General features: G+C 73.5%; 1 protein-coding gene across 1 annotated transcript in view; it reads left to right on the top strand.

Annotated features, from left to right (window-relative positions):
* Nucleotides 1–279: 279 nt before the first annotated feature.
* The window catches only part of STC2 (stanniocalcin 2), a 12,399-nt gene continuing 11,525 nt past the window's right edge, over nt 280–1,153 (top strand). Inside the window, exon 1 of the mRNA XM_027643389.1 lies at nt 280–576. Coding sequence (XP_027499190.1) covers nt 402–576 — 175 coding nt within the window. The 5' untranslated portion in view covers nt 280–401. The remainder of the gene's footprint in view (nt 577–1,153) is intronic.

Genomic DNA, 1,153 nt, shown 5'->3' with positions numbered 1-1,153 from the left:
TTTTTTTTTTTTTTTTTTTTCCCAATTCCTCCCCCCGCCCCGCCGGGCGCGGTCGGTGCCCCCCGCGCTCCCACCCCCGCGGCGCGGTGCGGGTGGGGCGGGGGGCGGGCGGCTGCAACCTGCCGGCGGGGCAGGGCCGGCCCCCGGCGGGCGGTCGGAGCGGGGCGGCGGCTGCCATTGGCCGCGGCGCGAAGCGACACCTGCTCGGCTCCCTCATGCGAGTGACACCGGGGCTCGGCGGGGATATTTGAGGCTCCCTCCGGCGCCGCCGCTGCCACTCCGCGCTCGCCGCCGCGCCGGGCACATGCGGTTCTCGGGGCCGCGGCGAGCAGCGCGCTGGGCCCGGGTGCGGCACCCGGCGGGGGAGGACGCGGCGGCGGCGGCGGGGGGAAGGCACGACCATGTGCGCGGAGCTCGGCGGAAAGCTGGTGGCCCCGGCGCTGCTGCTGCTGCTGGCCACGGCCCTGCTGCTGGCCAGCGCCCGGGCGGCTGCGGGCACTGAGGCCACGCACCCGCCGGAGGGGCCGCAGGACAGGACCCCGCAGCAGAAGGGGCGCCTGTCCCTGCAGAACACAGGTACGGGCGGGAGGGGGGGGACCGGGGTGGTCTGTGCGCGTCCCCCTCCCCACGCTACTGCAGCCGCGTCGAGTTGTGACAGGCGTTTTATTTCGGTGCGCGACTGTCAGGCATAAATCAGCGGAGGGAATCAGAGCTCGCTCCTAATTACCTTTAAAGCCCGGCTCTGCCAAGCACGTGTTGCCCGCGCACAGCCGCGGCCCCGCGCCGGGCACGGAGCGGCTCCGCCGGGCTCGCAGCGGCCCCGGGGCGGCCCGAGCCCCGCGGAGATGCTGGGCCGGGGAGGAGAAAGTTTCTCGAAACCGGGTCGAGGGCTGGGGGGGAGCCGGGAGGGCCGGGAAGCGGCTGGAATGACCGGAGCTTTGCCCCCTCCGTAGGGAGCCGTGCAATGATGCAACGGGCCGGGGGTTTCTCTCCTCCTCTCCCGCCCTCCGCGCTCCCTCCCCCGGGTATTATCTGCCTAGAAAAAGAGAGCTGAGGCGTGCACTTCGCTGGATCGCTTCCCAGCCGTGCAAAGACAGAGCGCGGGATCCAGACGCTTCCCTTCCCCCCCCCCCCCCCCCCCCCCCCCCCCCCC

The sequence above is a fragment of the Corapipo altera genome, unplaced genomic scaffold (assembly GCF_003945725.1).
Source record: "Corapipo altera isolate COAL_440 unplaced genomic scaffold, ASM394572v1 75, whole genome shotgun sequence".
In the NCBI taxonomy this organism is placed as follows: domain Eukaryota; kingdom Metazoa; phylum Chordata; class Aves; order Passeriformes; family Pipridae; genus Corapipo; species Corapipo altera.
Note: the sequence above shows the minus strand (reverse complement) of the source record. Positions and strands in the feature narration are given on the sequence as shown.